Source organism: Pleuronectes platessa, chromosome 8 (assembly GCF_947347685.1).
Source record: "Pleuronectes platessa chromosome 8, fPlePla1.1, whole genome shotgun sequence".
Classification (NCBI taxonomy): domain Eukaryota; kingdom Metazoa; phylum Chordata; class Actinopteri; order Pleuronectiformes; family Pleuronectidae; genus Pleuronectes; species Pleuronectes platessa.
In genome coordinates, this window is record NC_070633.1 from 14,236,270 (window position 1) to 14,254,859 (window position 18,590).

The window sequence follows — 18,590 nt, forward strand, 5'->3', positions numbered from 1 at the left end:
TCCCCCCATTTAATTTAATTAAAAAAATATATATTTAATTTAATAAAAAAAAATGTATATTTCATTTTATATTTAAAATTTGTATATTACATTTCATCATAATTTCTCCGCGCTGGTTCAGGGGTAAATGATGCTGGTCTTCACAGGTGACTGACCTACGCAAGCCTGTAGCCGCCACCCCCCCCCCCCCCCCCCCCCCCCCACAGGAGATTATGTGCTTGTGTGTGTGGCTGCGGCGCTTTCTTCCCGGCACTACGCTGCCGGTGCGAACAGCGAAAGTATTTACCATGGGCGAGGAAAGGAGGCGGAGCCCTTTTCACAGCGCTTTTACCTCCGGAGCGTCCCGGGGTTAGAGGGTGATGGTGTGACGTTAATGTATTGTTTTACATTGCATGTGTCACGTCATGATAAATCAGTCTCCTATGTCGCCTGTACCAGGAGCCGCCCCTGTCACTGGTTATCTTGGCTCGCTGTCTGGCCGGTAACCAGCCGTCCGGACCGCTCCGTGAAGAAGGAGGAGGAGATGTTTCTTTACTTGGAATGCGGCCACTTTATTTCTCGGATATACAGCAGGAGCAACACTCGCATCACCTCTAGGTGCTCCGTCACTTCTCCTTATAAACACACTTTTAGCGTATTTTCCCACAATACCCTGGTGCACTACGTCACACACTACAAACTTTCCTTAAAGGGGCAGGCCATACCTGCAACACAACAGCTCTCGGTCTCATATACAGATGGCAAGAGAAAGCAGAGACGCAGACTCAGCAACTACATCCGAGATCCAATCAGTGTTGTGCATGAACGAACGCAAAATTACGCGTTCATTGAACACGTTCACTTTTGTGAGAACGGTGAACTGAACGCAACTCAATGACAAATAATGAATTTGAACGGTGAACACGTTCATATTTCAGCGTCCTCGCTTATAGACGACAGGAAACTTCTCTCTTTATGTGTAACTTTAATAAAGTCCAGCGAACACGACACACTTCTTGTTGAAACTCCGACACTCCTATCATCCACCACTGTGTTCTTCACTCCCCTTCCTCATTCACCCTTGACATGCCAACTCATCAGCCAATGAGAGCCTGTCATGCCAGGTAACTCTCCAGCCATTGGTCTAGAACTGTCACTTGCCCCACCCCGACTGGTTCACTGACCCTCTGGAAATCCCAATACTTATTGACATGGTGTCTCACACATAGCAGTCAAACAGAACATAAACCTAACTACCAGTCTTTTACAATATTATCTGAGGTCTAGCTAAAACGTTACGGAAAGTTTTCCTTCTCCTGAGGAGAGACGCTGTCTAAATCGAATGCTTGCACCATGTCGTTGCTCAGTGCCCGTGAAATGTCCGCGATGTAGCCTAACCTGAACCAAGTAACTTGACTTCGAACTACGTTACCCATGATTCATCGCACACACACATGCACACCAAACAAGCAACGTATTCAAAGTGTTTTCTTCTTTGGCCAGTGTCTCGGCTCCGAGCCGTAGTCTGGAGCTCGGCTCACGGGTTATCTTGGCTCGCTGTCTGCCCGGTAACCAGCCGTCCGGACCGCTCCGTGAAGAAGGAGGAAGCGATGTTTCTTTACTTGGAATGCGGCCACTTTATTTCTCGGATATACAGCAGGAGCAACACTCGCATCACCTCTAGGTGGTCCGTCACTTCTCGTTATAAACACACTTTTTACGTCTCTTCCCACAATACCCAGGTGCACTACGTCTCACACTACAAACTTTCCTTAAAGGGGCAGGCCATACCTGCAACACAACAGCTCTGGCCTCTTACAAAAATGGCTCACTTTCCACCTTAAACTATGAAATGAACTGAACTATGAACTATTTCAGAATTTAAATGGTGAATTATGAACGTGAACTATTCATATTTACTTGTGTGAACTGAACTTTGAACTAGTTCATGAGAGGTGTGAACTTGCACAACACTGGATCCAATGCACCTTATTATTATCTGAGGGATTTTTACACACTGTCTGATAAACATTCCGACAGTAAAGGCAAGGGGTAGTGATGGATAAGGTTTTCTTTAACAAGTTAAGTCTTTCATTCTCACTTTCCACCTTAAAACTATGAAATGAACTGAAATATGAACTAGTTCAGAATTTAAATGGTGAACTATGAACGTGAACTATTCATGTTTACTTGTATGAACTGAACTTTGAACTTGTTCATGAGAGTAGTGAACTTGCACAACACTGGTAAGCAAAGCATCTGGTTTAAATGTTACTATCAACACATCCCCTTTGATACTCTGTGTGCAACAAGCACACTGTGTCAGGGTGAACATTTAAATTAATTCCACTGCATACAGTACAAGCGACACAAATGTTTTGTACTAACAGGAGAAAACTTCCTTCAGTCATACACAACACAATATGGAAAATGGGTACACAGTTGTAGCGATGGTAGATACTTATGTGTAACAGTGTATTGTATATACGTGCATCATTGTCAGCTGTAAAGCCAGTTACAGTTTTTAAGTGGGTCGCATCAAAAAGTCATTTCGCGTAAAATTGAAAAAAAAAAAAAAAATCTAAGTATTCACACAATGTGCTTCTGTGCCAATATCAGCAAACAGCTCCAGAAGGTTTTGAGGTACGACCAGATACTCTGAAGGGACATAAAATGGAGGGATAGTCCAAAGGAAGTGGAGAAACAACACATCAAGGCATAGCATGAGAGATGGATGGAGTTGATGAGCTAATAGTCCAATAAAATCAAGTATATTTCCTGTCAGCTTCCCTCTTTAGCAATGTGCAATATTGAATTAGCTTGGACCCCTAAAGAATGTTTGTATTAAACTATGAAATGGTCTCAATCTCCTTATTCGCCTTCCCTCAATGTTTCTCCTCCCTCTCCCTCTCTCTCGCTCCCTCTCTCAGCAGCAGAATGACAGGCTGGAGGTGGGATCACATCAGATACCATGCAGTGAATCCAGCCAGAGCAGCAATCCAAGTCGCAAACAGAACCTGTCCCGTTGGGTGTCGGAGTAAGGCCATGGCGAGTTGACCGGCAAATGCCGTTCCACTCGACGCCGCTGGATGCACAAAAAGAGAATAACAAACCTTAACAACTACAACCTCACAACAGTTCCTCATAGCAGCATGATGCATACAAAGAGATGTATAAATACCTCCTCATTTCAGCAACATAGTAGGGACATTTGCTGATGTTACCACCCGTGGCCCCGTGGACAGGCAAGCCAGCATCTAACATCCTCCTGGATGGCTCCCTGTGTGAACAGTCAGGCGGCGGCTGGCACAAAATTTGCGCTTCTGCCTCAGGTGTGTCCCTGACGTACACGCTGCGGTGATAGACTGCAGTTAGAGTCAAAGATGAACCAAAAAAGATTAAATGATCAGGTGCACAATTCAGAAAGCACTGTAAAGTAGAGGAGGAGAAGAAAGAACAATATAGAGGTAAGAATCACCCCGATTGTGGACATCATTAATGTTTATTTTTGTCGACATTACATGATATCAGTACAGCTGATTTCAGACTCTTTTTATATTTTTTATTATATATTTGTATTGTTTTTTATAGCTTACAAATTTGTCTTACTGTGTGTGCATCTGTATACAGCCCAAAAGTTCTTGGGGATGCATGACAGTTTGCGTGTGTATGTTGGGGGGCGCCAATTTGAAATCTCGCCTAGGGCGCCAACATTGCCAAGACCGGCCCTGCTCCGCACATTCTCCGGAAGTTTCTCCTCCCATCCCCCAGTAAAAACTCTGCATAATGTCTGAGACCAGTGAGAGGCGCCAGACACTCTCCAGATGTGCTGCATGTGGTAACGCAGTGTAAGACTCAAGGACTTTCTTGACAGTTTATCCTGCCGGCCCACTAGAAAAACTCCACATAATGTCAGATTGAGAGGCTCCAGACAGAAACGCTTTATGCAGGAAGTAAATGTCTGAGTGAGAGCCTCCGGATCTTCTACATAGTTTCTCCTACCAGCCCTTTTGTAAAAACTCTAAATGAGCCCTGGGAGAACACAGCAGGAGATCCTCCAGAGGAATCACTAATGGCGAATTGGCATGTTGATAATGTTTCTTACATGCAGTGGATGCAAAATTTATATAAACCAAAAAGAATACAAACGTCTCAGAATTAAAAATTGATGAAGATTTCAAAAGAGCTTTGGTGATGGGGACCTATGCCATTGTTGATGTACAAAAACATGTGATCTCTGCAGCTGAATTTATATGTTACGTCCTGCCTCAGCTTGCTGCCCCCTTAAGCTTTGTGCAGCGTGTCGATAAAGTAAAGTAGTTTTTTAAACCAAGTTAAGTTATGTCAACATTTAAAGATATAGAAACTATTTGGCATCCTTTTATCTTCAAGGCCTGGATTACTGCAAAGCATTTTTTTGCTTTTAAAGAGCTAATTTAAGTTTACAGGTTGGAACACATCTGGCCTTGCAGATCTTTCATCCCCTTACAGCCCTGAAATAAGAATTCAAAGGCTCTGACGCATCCTACCTGAGAAAATACAGCAGGCTGAGTCAGTAGTTTTCTTTAAATCAAAACTTAAAACATACTATTATCGTACCGCATACCCTGATTCTAGTTTTTACTATTGTAAAGCGAGGTCATGATTCAATTTCTCCTACACGTTTAGTTTAAAAAAAAAAAATTATAACCTTTTTTATGTTATTTTGATTTGAGAAATGCTCTAAAAACTAAAATATTATTATCGTGGTTGGCTTTGTGTAACCTCCATTGTAGCCATGGAGTGTCGCTGTTAACATGTTGCTACAATCATCGCTGTTTCGAAGCCAGAAAAGAGTGAAACAAAAAATTATTACGCAATGATTAATGACAGTCGAGAATTGCAGTCATTCTACAATAGATAAATAAAAAAGAGAAACTATCGCATAGACTTTTTTTTAATGTAATTTAAAGTGCCCTATGTAAAATGGATATTTCAAACTTGTATAAGGCGATGGTTATTCAACAGCTGGATCCCAGAAACCCCAACCCTGTGGTCATCTTGTCTTCACACAAATACCAGGTCCTGCTTAGACAATTCATTCGATAATGCCAATGTTGGAGTGCTAAAGAAAAGAGAACAATAAGTTATGGTTTCAAGAAATGTGACAAAGAAGTTAAAGGTGTTATAAACTGATAAATAGACATTGAGGTCCTGCAGTTAAGTTTATGGAGTGGTTGTTTTCCTTCATTTGACTTCCTCGTCCTCTTTCAGGAAGCTGGGACAGAACTAAAATTACCTGAATAACCTGTTTTGTAAGCAACAATAATATGTTGTTGCAGGAAAAACATGCATTATGTGAAATGAGATGTGTCTACTTCCCATCATTAAGCTTTGTCCTCATCTGACCTGTCTTCTTGTTCTGCAATCTCTCCTGTCACAGAGCACAGACAAGCCTGATCCTGAACAATTTCTGGAAGAGAAAGCAACACGCCTCCCCTTCACCTCAAGCAGATTCATCAAAGCTATCATGCCTCTTGGAAAGTAATGAAGGTTTATTATCTGACAATCTCCCTTATAACTGAATTACTGTTGTATATCTCTACAACTCATCATAATCCTGTAAGTAAATTCCATCTGAATCCAGCGTGAGGATACAAAGTATGTGTATGATCTCAAGTAGTTGCATGTTGCTGTATGGGCATGTTTCAGCCGGCCTGTGGTGGAAAAACACAGCCTCCTCTACCTTGAGCAATCAACGTACATGGATGGAATAAAAGCTATTGATCTCTGAGATGCGTGGCTCTGTCTTCAGTACGGGCTCTCCAAAGCACTGCTATACTGCAGCTGTATGTGCACATGCTGCTGTTCATCTCCTTCATTCGACCAGTACACAAGGACAAGTCCCTGCATGTGGAAACTGGATTCGGACATCAAAAGTCACTTTGTCAGCATAAACCAAATTTCATGTTGTCAATCCGGAATGTGCCACTCCTGCAGCTCGCCCACTCCGTTTCCCTCAGCATGCTAGAACCTGTTGTAAATCTAGATGCAGGAGGCCTTCGGGGGTTGATTCATTCAACCATTAAAAATTAAAAATCATATATTTATAGCTCACGAGCAGCCACGGAAAACTGACTATGCATGCTCATGAAGAAGAATAACTGGACATTGCTACAACATTTTATTCAAAGGAACTTTCATTTCTATTTTATTTATTTATTTCGTACATTGAAGTGAAAGAGTGTACGTTTTCCCTTGTGTGCTGAGTAGTGGACATGAGGAAAGTGATGATGAATTCTTTCCTAAGGTTCTGTGACTTCCAATATTAAAAATCTGTAAATCATGTGCGTTGGTTAGTGGTTTGTACTTTTGCACCACATTTAGCAGGCTCGAGGTATTTCTGTGTGGAGTTTGCATGTTCTCCCCTCTCTGAGTGGGTTGTCTTCAGGCTTCCTCCCACAGTTCATGCCATGCAGAGACTTTAAATTGTTCGTCAATGTGAACGTGAGCATGAATATATACTCTCGCCTGATATACTCTCCTTTACAAATCATTATGTTAATTAATAACCCGTTTCTCACAATTTATTTTCTTGGCGGCAGTTTAATGTTGCAAACTATATTTTGTCCTTGCAAAAGGCTGACAAAAATACACCTATAAAGATGGAGCGTTGTAAAGATGATTGACAATGCTGAAATGTCAATCTCACACCATCTTACACCAGAAATAGGAAACATTTAGCAATAACTTATTATGGAAAAGTGTTAATTATAGTTATTTTCATTTTTGTTTTCCCATTAGAAACAATCTTGTCCTAATAAATATTTTATATTTTATATGATATTATATTTTCTGATAAACTCCTGAATTTAACATGACGCTGCAAAGGACAGTTTGACACAATTGCAACTCAAGCAAAACATTTTAACATTGATTTTTTTATTTGAATTTAGTTTTTTTTTCATGGCACCATTAAGCAGTATACGTGTGGTATTGATAACACAGCAGCATTTCCATTGATACAGTTGTTCATGTTGGTTGGATTTAAGCTACACCCTGTCATATCTTTATTACTCTCTTTTACGTCATTGCAAGGAAAAAAGCCCGGAAAATACATTTATTGAATTAATTTACTTTGGGATCACAGACCGATTTTCTTCCCGTAGCATCAACCCAAACACCATTTATAATCAAACACGGCATTGTGGAAAACATAGGCAGAGGCGGAGATGATGGGCAGGCTTCCTGACTGGTGTACAGGCACGTAAGATGGCAGGCGTGGAGAAGAGGAATCACGGCAGGCATGTTACTTCTTCACATGTGGTTTTTCATTTTCTCTCTTCTCATCTTCAATGTCTGTGTGATCACAAGGCAGAAACACTAATGAGTTAACAAGTATGAGTTGTCAGGACAAGAAAACAAACTTATATCTTAACACATTGCAATATTGTATTAATCTATTTTAAAACCTCAAATCTAACGCACACACCACAGAACAATCATAATCTGAAGCACCACTGTCGAATAGTGTAGCTCAAAAGCTTTTGATCTCCCAAAAAACTGGTTCCTCCATTTCTCAGAAAGCAACTCAGTGGATGCTTGCCACACCCTTCAGGTTCCACACTCTGTTTGAGCTTTCTCTTATTGTATGTTAAATTCAAAGTTAAATATTTGAGAAGCTTGCATGCACCAGCAGTGTGTTTTAATGCTGCTGCTGTTTTCCCACTGACATACCAGCTGGTTATAAAGCTCCATCTTCTCCAGAGTAGAAATAAATCTTATAACAGGTGGATGAAGTTGGGTTGTGTGATTCTTGTGAACATGCTGGCACTGAGGAAGCACACTCAGGTAGCAAGGTGTGTTGCTCCAGTTAATCAGCAATGCACTGTTTGCAGTTGAGGTTCACGACAGACAGACAGGCGCTGACTATGTAGAACAATGAGCCAAGGAGAAGGCAAAACCTGGATGGAGGCTGGATTACATGGACTTTTGTTAAGAGCACACTTCTTTACCCATAAGCACCTACCTTTCTTGGTTGGAATAAAATTTTTTTCGTTTGTTGTAGTCGGTTTTAGTTTACACTTGTCAAAATGCTCGACCTCAGCATTGACCTTAGGGGATTTTCCTTCCATGTTGAAAGAGTTCTAATGGAGAAAAGAGGGAGAGAGAGAGAGAGAGAGAGAGAGAGAGAGCAAAAATTATATTTCGGATCAAAACATGGATTTTGACTGAGAGGGAATCAGATCATGTTGCAAAGAAAGCATGAGAAAGCATGAGTCCACTATCGTTGCATTGCATGTCCATTCATGTACACCAATCAAGCCACACCTCGGTTAAAAAAGACAGGACTGGACTGAACTCTGGAATTAGGTAACCAGTCGCAAGAAACAACATGCAATTCACCACGTCCCTGCCCACAATGAGCACACAGCTCCAATGTGGTGTCATATTTCATGGCCCTGTTACTTACAGGTATTCAGTTCCTCAAGAAATACCTGGTTATTACTGACACATGTTGTATAATGATTTACATTTACATTTGATCATTGAAAACATTTGCTTAATATCAAACAAACACCTGCAGGGATAAGATAACAGCATTGAAGGAAGAAAATCTAAATTTGTATGTTTTAACGACATAACTTCTTTCCCACAGGAAAAGTCCATGTTTACTGCACAGTTTATTCTGCTCGTGGTTTTGCATAAATCCCAAAAAATCAAGTGATTGCATTTAGATGCAGCGCCAGGTAGCCTATAATATTATAACAATGTCCACACCTTCACATTGTAAATCCCAGCAAAAAGCAACGTGAAATAATAATGAGCAAGTCCTGCACACAGTGAGCGTTTGCATGCAAAGGAATGTAGCGCCTTCAGGTACCCTATACATGCCCCACAGAACAACAGAGAAATAAACACTACAGTAAGAGTATCAGCATGTAATGTTGCATAACCACTTCACATTGTAATAGATAGAAGAAAGACTTATGAGTAATAATGCTTTTTAAATGCATTATTGAAAATGTATCCAGCTCGGTTTACCTGGTGAAGGCTGCGCAGTGACAATGTCCTCTACAGGTAGGATGGGTCTGTGTAATCCGTGCAAAGCCAACGGTTTAAATAGAGACAACACGCCCTTCTGCAAGCTCATGTGGAAACCACTGCTCCATCTCCCATTGGCTAGCCCACAAGGGGAGTTCTATTTGGACACCCGCCCTGTCTGGCTACCTGGAGATATTGTGGGTTGCTCCTTTAGCACCTTTCGTCCGTCCCTGCTCCAGCGCACTGAGCTCCCATTGTTGATGGAGTAGATGATTTCATGTTGTATTTGGTTTTCAACACAGTACCATCTAGTGGACTGATTATAATATAACACAATCTGACAAAAAAAAAAAAAAATCCTCCAGAATAGTATGTGAACGGCAAAGACACAACAGAATCCACTTCAGGGAATGTTAGATAAGATTAGTTTATTAATGCACTTTCCTGGGACAGTTATTCTCTGTCGATTTACATGTATACACTGAGGTTACAGACAGACTATGGACGATTTATCTTTCACTGAGACATATTTTGTGAATAATAGACATATTTATTTCATCCATGCATGGTCCTAGTCTGATTGCAGAGGGTAATGGAGCATGTCCCACACCAGGCAAGAGGCAGGTTACACTCTGTGTGGATTGACAGGGTGCAGCAGTGATATACTGCCCGATTGGGATTCTTGCCCAGGAACTTCATGCTGTGAGGTACCAGTGCTGACCCCTGAGTCATAACGTACCTTGGCACAGCACTTTAATTAAATAAATCCTATTTTAAAAACATAAAAACTTGACGATGTCACTGTAACATTCATTCAACCGCATGATGGCAGACTGGAAGTAAATTAAGCAGCAGAATATGAGATATCCTGACTTTGGTCCCGTTTAAGACACTGGTCCTAAAAATGATGGCTCTCACTTTTATAATGCAACATTTCCTAGACCCTCCATGCATTGCAAATAACCTACCAACAAAATTCACATTTCGTATAAACAGACTTTCTGTTATAAAGTTGTCTTCAAGCTTAAAAATGACATAAATTCTCATCAAAATCTGCAGAGGACATTTTCACATGCTGTGGTGCCATACACTGACATTGAGCTTTAGCTGAATTTCCCCTTTAAGAAAAATGAAAAAAACAAGGCAATTGTGACTCCCTAGCACCATATGCTGTACTGCACAAACATCTTTGTCTAACGATAAATCCTCACCCACCGCCTCAGAGACAGGGGCTCAGGTCCTGGCAGTGGTGCGTTAACTTTGGCTTGTGGATTCAGCAGTGTTTGCTGGTTTGAAACAGATGATGGATCAGACCCGTGTGCTTGCTGGACTCCTGTTGACTGGATGAGGCACTTGCACAAGGACAAAATTAGGTCCTGGGATATTTTCAAGGGAGAATGCTACAGTAATATTATATTTGAAAATCAATTCAAAGAGACTAGTTTAACCTGGCAATTTGATATCTCTCAGAGAGTGTTCCTCTCAGCCCGAGAGTTTCTTCTGTCTGTCATAGAGAGCAGTGGTGATTCCCCATATGATGCACGATCTGAAAATAACAAGGGAGCCTCCTCGGTAAAGCAGAGCCACACTCTGCTCCCGAGACATCCACAGCATCCTCCAGGAAGCCATGACCCCTTTCACCTCTCCTCCTGGCTGTGCCTGCATGTTCGCCACCAGCACAGAGAGCGGGTAGATTGCCAAGCTGCCCACCAGGGAGGTCAGCGCCCCTGATACAAAAGAGGAAGCCATAGGATGGCACCACTCTCCCGCCACAGCAGCACATACGGGCCCCTTCAGACCAAAGTAGATGGAGCTGCCAAGAGCATTGCGGGCCGCGATGGGCAGGAAAGCTCTGTAGTACCCAAGGGTCAGCGTCTGTCCCCTCAGCCTGACAAGAACACTCTTCAGGGTGGGTAGATCACGGTAGTTCCGGCCATCCTGCAACACATTTTGCACGCGCTCAAAGGGGGTAAACACCACAGCTTCCACCAGACCTGCACCAAACCCAGCCAGAGCAGGCAGGGCAGAGGTGGAGATGACACTTTGGGATGATAGCGGGAGTTGGTGGAGGATAGCTTCCTGAAGACCGAACAGCAGGGTGCCCTTCAGTGTCTGCATTAGCAATGGTGGCCCCACGCCCCTGTAGAGCTTCCTAGGTCCCTCTCTGAAGAGCTGTCCTACTGCCTCGGGAAGAGGATGGTTGTTGATTTGCTGACGGAAAACCGTCTTATAGACAGGGAAGGCAACGAGGGTGGGGAGGAAGGTGGACATCCCTCCATTCAGGAAGCAATGTATATTAAACTTTGAGCGACCGAGGCCCTCCTCCTCCTCTTCGGGGTCAGCACTTGGTTTCATGATTAAGCTATAGGTAGGAATGAGGAGCAGAGATCATTTCAGGCATGCACTCATTTATAATGAAAGTGAAAATGGATGATGAACACATGTAGAATTTCACACCAAAATCAAAACCATTAGACTTATAAATATCAAGAATTTAAACATAAAGGGCACAATCTAGGGTAAAGTAAACTACAATTTGTGCAATTTAGATGAAATCGACTGGTGAAATAATCACTAGGATTAATTTATATAGTTTCTGCCAAAAGATCCTTCTTGCCTAGATTTGACACATCAAATCTGCCTATATGGGTATAGGGAGGACAGTCCTATTGAGACAGAGAATGAAAGATGATCGAAATAAAAATACTAAATAAATTATACTTGGTATATAATCATTAACATGTAGGAAAGAGTTGATGATTTATCTTCGACAGAGACTTATCTTGTGAATGATAAACATATTTATTTCACCCATGCATGGTCCTGGTCTGGTGGCAGGGGGTAATGGAGCATGACCTGAACTTTCAACAATTCCCATAATGTAGGATTTGAAAGTAAATAAAGCAGCAGAGGACGAGGTCTCTGGCTAAGCTATATGCAGGGAGGAAAGTAACGATGAAACAGAAAATGAAAGAGGATCACACGTTGAATTTTCAAATAAATGGCACCTAAAAAATCATCTGGTATGTAATGTTATCACAAACATATAAGAAAGAGACATTGACTCACCCCGTTCGCTATCGCAAGGTCAGGAGTACAGTCTAGTATATGTGCAGCGTCGTGTCGACTTTGATTTCCTTCCTTTCTGTTGAGACGTTAAAGCATGGCGGGTGGGGGGGGGGGGGGGGGGTGGGGGGGGGGGGGGGGGGGGGGGGGGGGGGGGGGGGGGGTGCTTACTGATTTCCGTTCATCTTCACACACGTACGATTCCGGTCTCTGTTTCCAGCCATAAAGATATCTGTCAACTCGGATGGAGGATAATTGTCTCGGTGCACTGTCTGCGATTGGCCCGCTTTTTCGACAATAGCTATTGGTCAAGAACGGCGACGTCTTCTGCTCTGGGATTGGTTGTTTCGCCCATCGCTTTAAGCCCCCCCCTGTTAAGAATAAGGGCGAGTCCGGCGAAAACACAGCTGCTCTCATGTGGTCCTCTATGAGACAGGATATAATTTATTATCACATCACTGACTATACTTACATTGTCAGACTGTCACAGTCCTTTACATTATAGAAAAATTACAGTTCTAATTGTCATCTCTCTATAAATATTTTTAAATTATATAACAAATATATGTATCATATATACTATATATTTTGCATTCAATTATTTTATGTACTCTATTTAATTTCATTGATTATATGAATCATATATTGTTTTCTAATAATTTCTCTATTTATAAGAGCTTTTATCAAATTATCACAATCATATCTGAATCGTGATTATCATTTATTACGGCATTGCTAATTCCTTGATCTAAATTCCACCTACCTTAATTGAGCATGTTTCCTGGATGCTACATTTTATCCTGTATTTGTCTTGTTGACCACACTGTTTTAATTTATTTGACTTGCACCATTATACTTGCACATGCATTTATCAAATATGGGCTCAATGCTGTTGGTGGTTTATAGTGGTATGCTCTGAAATGTGTCCTTTTCAATAATCACCTTTTACCAATGCATTTATAAAAATAGGCTATATAGTTTTAGACACAACACAAAAACCAGTGATTAAGATTTTATGCATATTCAATTTTATTAACAACACACCCTCAGATATCTGGCGCATTCATCCTACTGAAAAGTAAACACAAACACTTGGAATATGCACATTAATGACAAAACCTTCCTCCTGACATAAAAAAAACACAGAGAGAGAGAGAGAGAGAAGAAAAAAGCAGGTGAAATTTCTGAAGGAAGCTCCAGCCCGCAGAGACCCCAAGCTAAAAACCTGACAGCTTCTCTATAGAAAGGATAAATCCTGGACACTGGGCAAACCCCACTCAATGAGGGCACCTCAACAGCTGAAAGAAACATCCCCAAATGTCTCCAGCCTGTTTGGAAACGTGCACGCTCTTCATCCAGTGACAAAATAAAGATAAATCTGTGGTTGAGGGAGGGTGAAAGACAGGTGGACAACGTAATTTCATTTCAGGCTTTTGAGGCACTCTTGGTTGAGTGGAGCTTCAGTGGCACTGTAAACTAGTTCAGTACACATTCACTTCATTATATTGTAATCAGCAGAAGATATAAGAGCAACATGAAAAACTACACTCTTTCATAGGAACAAAAAAACACTGTAACAGCTTTATTTGCCAGATGCTTCTCCTGACCACTGGGACCTGTCGGTATAATGATACAAGCTCTTTGACAACAGACTGAAGGGACTCCCTGAGAGGAAGAAATGGTCAGGAGAAACTCTGACTTAGGTTATGAAGCAGACAAAGTTTGTCTTGGATAAACGTATTCATCCATGTACAATAAATAAGCTGGTGCCCCGCACACAAAGGAACACTCCTCATAGGCCAAAGGAACTCAAGGGAGAGGGGTCAGCATTAGTAACAGGCTTAACCGAACAAAATAATTCCTTTTCATTATTTTTTCTTTTTTATGGTTAGGTAGCTGAACATCTTTGATAATGGTTGTTATGGTTGGGGCAACTCCCTCTTATTTGGTGTAACAGCACAAACGTTTATATACCACTTGTTACAAGGGGACATGGCTGAACAGGTACGACACCGACTCGCCGTTGTGAGTTCTACGGATGGCCTCTGCAAGGATCATGGAGATGTCAATGACCTGGAGGCAGAGAAGATGGGAAGTTGTGAGGAAAACTGGACAACTGACAGACCATTGATGTTATATGCAGGTCTTCTATTAAAATAAAACCAGAACAAAACGTGACATGTTCCTTAATTGCTTGGAATGTGGAAAATGCAGCTATTAGCAATAGTATCGGTGTATCAAGCTCCTTGACGTTGGTTACCACCTGCCAATAAACTGAATGAAAAAGAAGATCAGTCACACATTGTCCATTTGTGCCAGATGCTCAAACGTGTTAAAGTGCTTTTAGGTCCATTGTCGAATATACGGTGCCAGCATGTGGGTCAGAGATAAACTCTGCTTTGGTTTCCCTCCCAATGACACACCCTTCTCAAACTGCATCTCAGAATAAAGTTAAGGTCACAAAGGAGAGCAGTGAAAAACCCAACCTTGAGAAGGCCTACATTAGCAGCAGCTTGTCTGACCAGCCTGGTTGAAACAAAAGACCTAACACCCCGATTATGATCACTCATAAGTCAACGTGACGTAGAAGAAGAGTGTATTGCGCTTCCTTTGGCTCCGTAACTGACTCTGCTGTTGCTTTTCAGCCATAGTTATAGAAACTGAATTAAAAAAAAAATCATATATATATCCGAGACCCTCCCCCATTCAGATGGATCCGCCTAAAAATGTTATGTAATTGGTACAGTAGTTTGTGCGATATTGCTAACAGACAGACAAATAAACAAACGTCAATGAAAGCAGAATATCGTTGATGCAAGTAATTATTAGTTGTACACTTGAATAAGACAGAAGTAAATTCATCTTCTCCTCCTGAGGGATCGTATTGGTGACAACCACTGCTTCAAAGCAGGCATTGTTGATACGTGAGATAGCTGGGCCAGAGAAGATGCCATGGGTAAGGATAGCATACACCTTGGTGGCACCGGCAGAAATTAGTCTAAGTGGATAAAAACAGAAAAGAATTACAAACCTTCTCATCCATGGATATGTCGGGGAACAGTGGTCCCTATATGAAATTCAGTTATTGATGTCTTTGTATGTTAGTTTGACACCGAGTCCACAGTATCCACAGTCCTCCACCTGAAGGTAGTCAAGTTCTCTATTATGCTGTAAAGTTCCAAATTTATTTTTTAACAGTAAAAAGGCTTACTTGTCAGCAGCATGGCAAACTGTGCCACATGTGTCTGCCATGTCATCAACTAGAATGGCTACCCGATCCGTCACATCTCCGACGAGAACCATGCGGTCTACCTCGTTGGCTTTTTTCCTCTCCTTGTGAATAAGAGCAAAGTCCACGTTCAGCCGGTCAGCTATAGAGGTGACCCTGCAAGAAGAAAGAGGTGTGTCCATGAGTTACAGCTGGTGTGGATAACAAAGGGTATAAAACAATAAATGTACAAGTCATATTTGATCCCCATCAGAGATAAGTTCAGTCAACAAAAGTTTAACCTTGAGTGAACTAGATGTGTTGAGATTAAGCTATGCACGAGGTGGGTAAACCTTTAGTCAATGGCCCAGTATGCATACCTTTTGGCTCCTCCTGCATCAGGTGAGACAATGACACAATTTTTCCATTCAAGGATGTTCTCCCTGATCCATTTCAGCACCGCTGGCTCTGCATACAAGTTATCAACTGGGATATCAAAGAAACCCTGGAACAAAGATGAATACAGATAAATAGACTGGGGTAGGAGGAGCTAAACGTCCACTAGGTGCTGGCAGGAATAGAAGGCTCTTCGCTCCCTTTGCTGAAATATAAAAGTTAGGCAAGGAGAGTCTAGTTTCAAATATTATCTCCAAAATCAGGCACAAGCAGGTTTAGAACACATACAACAAATATATAACACTAAGGACTGATTAATGGCAAGATGGTGATGCATTTCTGTTAAGGTCACATTCTTGGTCGCTCACCTGTATCTGCGAGGCGTGCAGGTCCATGGTGATGATATGGTCGGCGCCTGAGACTGACAACATGTTGGCCACCAACTTGGCAGAGATAGGAGCACGGCTCTACGATGAAAATAGATCTCTTCAGTCACATGGAATAAGTGAACTGGCAAGCATGGCTCGCTTCTAAAAATAGCACTAAACTGAGAGCGTAACAAATCAGTCAATTATATTGCAATACAGACCTCAATGTATTAATGTGACACTATTTTCTTTACATCCATTAATACCGTCACTCTATATTTAACACAGTAAAAACCTCCACTGCGTAAATGCTAAACAGATTCAGGCTTTCACTTTATATTTTCCAGCATCATGCTAAGTATATTCAAAGAGCAGAGCAAAAATATAGCAATTATTCTTAACAACATTCCTCATAATATCAAAAAATCCCTTCTACTTATAAAGCTACAGATTAAGATATGATTTTTTAAACATGCAAAGCATTTCAGTCATGCAGAATGATTCAAATGATGTGGGATCATCCAGGAGAAGCATGAGATGGGAAGTGCAGTTGATTCCTCAGAGCACACAGAACGAAGGGAACGGAAAGCAAACGATACCAATAGATCCTGCTGCAGATCTGCTTGACAATTGTTCGAAGTCATACTTATTGACATCCTGTTACTACCACCTGTTCTCTGCATGCAATGTCATTTCCAAATTCTCTGAAAGAGTTCATACAATATACTTTATCGCTCTTAAAACACGAGTTAACTTTGTACATAGACATAAGACCACAGTGACGACAAGATCATTGACAGTAAATAAGAGCAGAGCAAAAATATAGCAATTATTGTTCATAACATTCGTCATAATACCAAAAGATCACTTCTATTTATAAAGATACAGATCTTAAACGTGTAGGGCATTCCAGTCATGCAGGATGATTCAAATGAGGTGAGAGCATCCAGGAGAAGCATTAGATGAGAAGTGCAGTTGATTCCTCAGAGCACACAGAACGAAGGGAGCGGCAAACAAACAACACCAATAATATAGCAAATAAGCGTCGTTCAGACTTTGTTGATGGACATGGTTGCAAGCTTCTTGTCATGATGCTGGATGGCAAATGGCATGACAGAAGAAAGTAGACATATCCCTCACCCCCACCTTGTCCTTCTTGTCTTGCCGAGCGTAGGGGAAGCAGGGGATGACAGCGGTGACCCTGGAGGCCGAGGCGATCTTGCAGGCGTTTATCATGATCAGCAGCTCCATCAAGTTGTCGTTGATCTCGCCACAGCCGCTCTGCACGATGTAGACATCCTCCCCACGCACGCTCTCCCCGATCTCCACGCTGCCAGGGCGACAAGCAACAAACACAAATCAGCGCCATGGAGCGAACGCACCGTGGCGGGCGAGAGACGGATGAGGCGGAGTAAACAACGGCTGGTGTGCGAGTGCGGTCTGGTCTGCAAGGTGGAGGGAACTAATGGACGCTGGCTCATCACGTCGTCCCATAAGCTTCGTGCTCGGAATTAGCAGAGCGGTTGTCAGTTAGCATGACATCTCAGGCGTGCGTGGACTGCAAGTGCCCATGGCCACCGCGCCTGGCTAAATACGTGCCGCTGGTCTAACTGCGTTCACCGCCGAATAACACAACACCAGCGTAACAACTCACCACGTCTCCTGGTTGCTGAATTTCTTCGTGACAACCTTCCCCAGCTCGAGACCCAGGCGGTCTGCTATTTTCTGCGACAGGTCCGGATGTGAGCTCCCGCTGAATATTTTGATGTTCGGCATTTTGTCGCGGTCCCGGGGCGTCGTTCAGTCCGAGGTGGCGGGCGCGTCCGGCGGAGGTCGAAGAGTCGGCGACGGCGACTGGGAATTGTTCAACTGTCTCAGAGCTGGAGCGTGTTGCTCTACCTATCCACCATTATGGCCCACATGTCACGCGTGCGACAGGCTGTCCATCCTCCCCGAGCGGCGCGCACGCTTTCACTTTACGTCCATGCCGCGGTGACGTCACTCCGCGCCGAGCATAGATCAGCGGGAGCACGTGAGCGGGCTGAGTGACTTTAGCTAATGAGCACAAGTAAGCTAAAAATATATAAAATAAGTAGACAGATAAAAACCCGTTTTAGCTTACTCTTATCCTCCGGTTTTACATTTAAATGCCTCTGATAAATGGTATATTTTAATACCATGTTTATTAGCTCTTCTATATGATTAGTGTTTGTCAACTTTTGTGTTTCCTGCATGGGGGGGGCTTCCCCCTTGTTAGCTAACTCTAACTTTCTCTGTTTAGCAGAGCCGTGTGCCTGGTTCTACCTTCAGGACCCCAGAGTCTACATGGTGAGCTTATGGACTAGCTAAAATAAAGTGCAGTGTCTTCCAGAGGTAAGCATGAAACATGCAGGGACAGCATAACTGCATCGCATCTTTTCTGTGAAGACATTTCACATGTGGACATAGTAGGAAACAGGTGTTTACTAAAGACATCAACAATCGCTGAGTTTTATTCACCGGTCACAGTGAGCGAACATGCGTGATACCAGGACTCTGAATCCAAAGCA

At 42.3% G+C, this 18,590-nt stretch overlaps 2 protein-coding genes and 1 long non-coding RNA gene across 4 annotated transcripts; all 3 read right to left on the reverse strand.

The window, feature by feature from the left end:
• Positions 1–6,883: 6,883 nt before the first annotated feature.
• Positions 6,884–9,164, reverse strand: LOC128445976 (uncharacterized). Its single transcript, XR_008339532.1, has 3 exons — positions 9,004–9,164; positions 7,988–8,105; positions 6,884–7,317 (listed from the first exon to the last, which is right to left on the reverse strand). It is a non-coding gene; the product is annotated as an uncharacterized LOC128445976 (long non-coding RNA).
• A 250-nt stretch (positions 9,165–9,414) lies between these two features.
• LOC128445899 (solute carrier family 25 member 53) lies at positions 9,415–12,195 on the reverse strand. The gene is made up of 2 exons (XM_053428790.1): positions 12,073–12,195; positions 9,415–11,365 (listed from the first exon to the last, which is right to left on the reverse strand). Exon 2 carries the CDS (start codon positions 11,356–11,358, stop codon positions 10,486–10,488), a length of 873 nt encoding a protein of 290 aa, XP_053284765.1. The 5' UTR covers positions 11,359–11,365; positions 12,073–12,195; the 3' UTR covers positions 9,415–10,485.
• Positions 12,196–13,074: 879 nt separating this feature from the next.
• On the reverse strand, positions 13,075–17,986 carry prps1b (phosphoribosyl pyrophosphate synthetase 1B). Of its 2 annotated transcripts, none has more exons than XM_053429308.1 (7): positions 17,696–17,986; positions 17,182–17,371; positions 16,042–16,140; positions 15,658–15,782; positions 15,281–15,454; positions 14,918–15,067; positions 13,075–14,185 (listed from the first exon to the last, which is right to left on the reverse strand). In XM_053429308.1, exons 1-7 carry the CDS (start codon positions 17,815–17,817, stop codon positions 14,050–14,052), a joined length of 996 nt encoding a protein of 331 aa, XP_053285283.1. In that variant the 5' UTR covers positions 17,818–17,986; the 3' UTR covers positions 13,075–14,049. The 2 variants fall into 2 exon arrangements, with proteins under 2 accessions (XP_053285283.1, XP_053285284.1); XM_053429309.1 differs by having other exon boundaries at positions 17,188–17,371; positions 17,696–17,985.
• Between the last annotated feature and the right edge of the window lie 604 nt (positions 17,987–18,590).

Coding starts and splice junctions, on each gene's coding strand:
- prps1b (XM_053429308.1), bottom strand. CDS start 17,817: ATGCCGAACATCAAAATATTCAGCGGGAGCTCACATCCGGACCTGTCG. Junction 16,141..17,181: donor ACAAGAAGGACAAGGTGGGG/GTGAGGGATATG, acceptor TTTTCATCGTAG/AGCCGTGCTCCTATCTCTGC. Junction 14,186..14,917: donor GAGAAGATGAATTTACTTCT/GTCTTATTCAAG, acceptor ATGGTCTGTCAG/TTGTCCAGTTTTCCTCACAA.
- LOC128445899 (XM_053428790.1), bottom strand. CDS start 11,358: ATGAAACCAAGTGCTGACCCCGAAGAGGAGGAGGAGGGCCTCGGTCGC.